Below are 3,790 nucleotides of genomic sequence, written 5' to 3' on the forward strand. Positions count from 1 at the left end.
AACTTGTTACTCACAGCAGTAACTAATGGTTACCCAGGTTACTAAATCTCCAATAACCATTACCCGCTAAATCTCAACTTAAATCATAAAATTCCCGAGGTACCCCTAGGCTCCTCCCGAGCCGGGTACAAAATCCCGTTGTGACTCTGAAGTTAACTAGCTCTCTAGGACCGTCTCGGCACGTGCATCACAATAATAAAACCACACTCACGTGGTACAATTCACGGAATACAATTATCACATACCAACACAGTTATGCCCAAGATGGCCAAAATTACAATTACGCCCTTCTAACACGATCCGGGCCTACATGCATACTAGTAAACATAGCCATGCATCTCAGTTAAACAAATAGCCAAATAACATGCTTTAAATCATAACCATGCATTTAACTCATGAAATCACACATGAATCCCTTCGTGCCCTCCTGGCACGCTAATCAAGGCCCTCAAGCCTTATTAGCGAATTTGGGTCGTTACATGAAGACTCATGATCAACATGTAGCTACACCAGAGAAGAAAATGGTCACCGAAGATCTACAGAAAAAAGGGAAGACAAGGCTAAGATAGTGGAACCTCCACCAAAAATAACGTATACTTAGAGGTTTCGAAAAATGAATCTACATAAGCAGTTCTCCAAATTTCTTGAGGTATTTAAGAAGCTTCACATAAACATACCATTTAGTGAGGTTTTGGAGCAAATGCCTAGTTATGTGAAGTTCATGAAGGATATACTGTCCAAGAAAAGGAGAATGGAAGACTTTGAGATAGTGGCTCTAACTGAAGAATGCAGTGCCATCTTGCAAAGGAAGCTCCCTCAGAAGTTAAGGGATCCAGGCAGTTTCACCATTCCATGCACCATCGGTAATTTTCAATGTGAGAGAGCTTTATGTGATTTGGGTGCAAGTATCAATCTAATGTCGCTCTCTATTTATCGAAAATTGGGTTTAGGAGAGGCTCGCCCTACTACAGTTACACTACAGCTGGCAGACAGATCAGTCAAACATCCTCGGGGTATCATTGAGGACGTGTTAGTCAAACTAGATAAATTCTTCTCCCATGCTGATTTTATAGTGCTTGATATGAAGGAAGATGAGGATGTGCCTATTATATTGGAGAGGCTATGATTGATGTATAGAAGGGTGAGTTGAGGCTAAGGGTACAAGGTGATGAAGTGGTGTTCAACGTGTTTAAAGCCTTGAGTTATCCTCGAGCTAGTTACAACTGCTTTAGTGTTATTTTTTTTTATGAGTAATGTGCATGGGTAAAGACTACAAAAGACCCACTTGAGTTGAGTTTGATAGCGAGTCAGGAGGACTGTGGTGGTACTGAGGTCATCGAGTATGTAAAATGGTTGAATGCAGCGAGGCAAATCTACAAAAAGAAGTATGAGGAATTGGGACAAGGGCTTAAGCGACCCCTCCCATCTGTTGAGAAGCCACCAATTCTATAGATGAAGTCTTTGCCTAATCACCTTTGTTATGCGTATTTTGGGGAGAATGAGACGTTTCTTGTCATTATTTTTGCTTCGTTATCTACGGTGGAAGAAGAAAAAAAATTTCGAGTGATGAGGGCTCACATGTTGGCGATTGGGTGGACTTTGGCGAACATAAACGGTATAAGCCCCTCAACAGTGATGCATCATATTTTAATGGTGGAAGATAGTAAACCTAATATCAATGCTCAGAGGAGGCTGAATCCCTCAATGAAGGAAGTGTAAAGGAAGGAGATCCTTAAGTGGTTGGATGTGGGGGTAATATACCCAATCTCAGATAGTGCATGGGTTAGCCCTGTTCAAGTGGTCCCCAAGAAAGGAGGAATGCAGTAGTAAAGAATGACAATAATGAACTCATTCCAACCCATATGGTGACAGGGTGGAGAATATGTATTAATTAATGTAAGCTGAATAAGGAAAGAAGGAAGGATCATTTTCCTTTGCCTTTTGTGGACCAGATGTTAGACAGATTGGCGGGCCATCCCTACTATTGCTTTTTGGATGGGTATTCAGGGTATCACCAGATTCCTATTGCTCCTGAAGATTAAGAAAAGAGTACATTCACGTGCCCTTATGGAACATTTTCATTTCAGAGAATGTCGTTTGGGTTATGTAAACTTTAATTAATTATTTAAAAACTAAATACGAAAATATATAAGAACATAAATTAAAAGGCTTGAAACAACGTCATCCTCGATCTTCCAGCAGTCCATTCAATCAGTCCATCCCTAATACACATGCCAAGCTGCCATGAATCTGTTCCGCCTTCCAAGTTTATTTTCCTAAACCATCTAAAATAAAAGGAATAAGCCTAATGCCCAACAAGGAAAATCTACTAAAAACATATATCATAAATCATAAGACTATATCATAAAACATATACTATGAAACATATGACGTAAAAATGTATATCATATAGGACTACAATACTAATGGCCATTAACCCATTACTGTAGCATGTGATAAAACCATCTAGGTCTTCATTCTACTAATCGAGGTAGGTTAGATCACAAAATAGTATATGATAACCCATCTAGGTCCTCAGTCTACTAATCGAGGTAGGGTAAATCATAACTCTAATCCACGATAATGATAAAAACCTTGGGGTTTGCTATCTAAGCAACTATAAGCCCCAAGTGACTGCAAAAATATTTATACATATATACATAGCACATAACATATCATATCATATCATATAAACATATCATAAAACATATAATCTAACTTTTTTCCTTACCAAAAACTGGGATATTGGATACAAGACGGGATTGGAAAACTCCTAAAATCAACAATAAGAATCATGAGTTTCTAAATAAATGGAGATGAAAAGAGTTCTAAATCATCAAGATAGAAACTTACCAAAAATCTTAAGTTTCAAGAAACTTAAAAACCTAACAAAAAATCATAATAATGAGTTAGGATCTGAAAGAAAATGAAAGAAAATAAAAGAACTATAATGAACTAAATCTAAGGATAAGAATATCTTGGATTAGGAATGTAAATGGGGCGGGTCTGCCCCACCCCGCTTCCGCCCCGCCCCGTTAATATTTTTCCCCGCCCCGCCCCATCTTAATCGGGGTGGGTTTGCCCCGCCCCATTTGCTTTTTTTTTTTTTTAACATTAAATTTTAATTTTAGAATTTTCTTTAAAATTAAATTATTTTTTTATTACAATCTTTATTTTTTACACTTCTTGTCAACTACACCTTCAAATATTTTATTTTATTTTTTATTTTATAATTTACAAAAATAATTACAAGAATAAGGATAATTAAATCAAACATATTTTTTAATGACTTACTCTTACAAAATGAAAAGTATTTCCCAAAAATTTCTGGACTATATATATTTATTATTTGCCAATTTATATTTATATGTATGACGAAATATTTTTATTACTAGCGTAGAGATGACAAGTTTTCTTTTTTCACTGTTAATTTAATATATGTATATATATATGTATGTAGCAGTTGAACTTGAAGGTTTAGAATTCCACTCCAACAAAATCTATAAAATAATAGAACTAGAAAACGATATATATATTATTTGTTAAATATTGAAAATTTTATTTGATTTTTATTAGCTTAATTTGTGAAGGGAATTAAAATTAATGAAAGCAAAACGTCGTAATTATAGACATAGCAATAACGTAGTGGAAGACGTATCATATTATTATTATAGGCCGACTGTTTAATTTGACATGTGTGAAATCATATCAAACTATTTTTTAATTACTCTTACTCTTACAAAATGAAAAGAAGTTCCCAAAAATTTCTAGACTAAATATATTTACTATT

The 3,790-nt window shown here is 35.4% G+C and overlaps 1 protein-coding gene across 1 annotated transcript; it reads left to right on the forward strand.

Moving 5' to 3' along the window:
- Positions 1–613: 613 nt before the first annotated feature.
- LOC133825164 (uncharacterized) lies at positions 614–1,126 on the forward strand. The gene has a single exon (XM_062258147.1). It carries the CDS (start codon positions 614–616, stop codon positions 1,124–1,126), a length of 513 nt encoding a protein of 170 aa, XP_062114131.1.
- Positions 1,127–3,790: the final 2,664 nt, after the last annotated feature.

This window comes from Humulus lupulus, chromosome 3 (genome assembly GCF_963169125.1).
Source record: "Humulus lupulus chromosome 3, drHumLupu1.1, whole genome shotgun sequence".
Classification (NCBI taxonomy): Eukaryota; Viridiplantae; Streptophyta; class Magnoliopsida; order Rosales; family Cannabaceae; genus Humulus; species Humulus lupulus.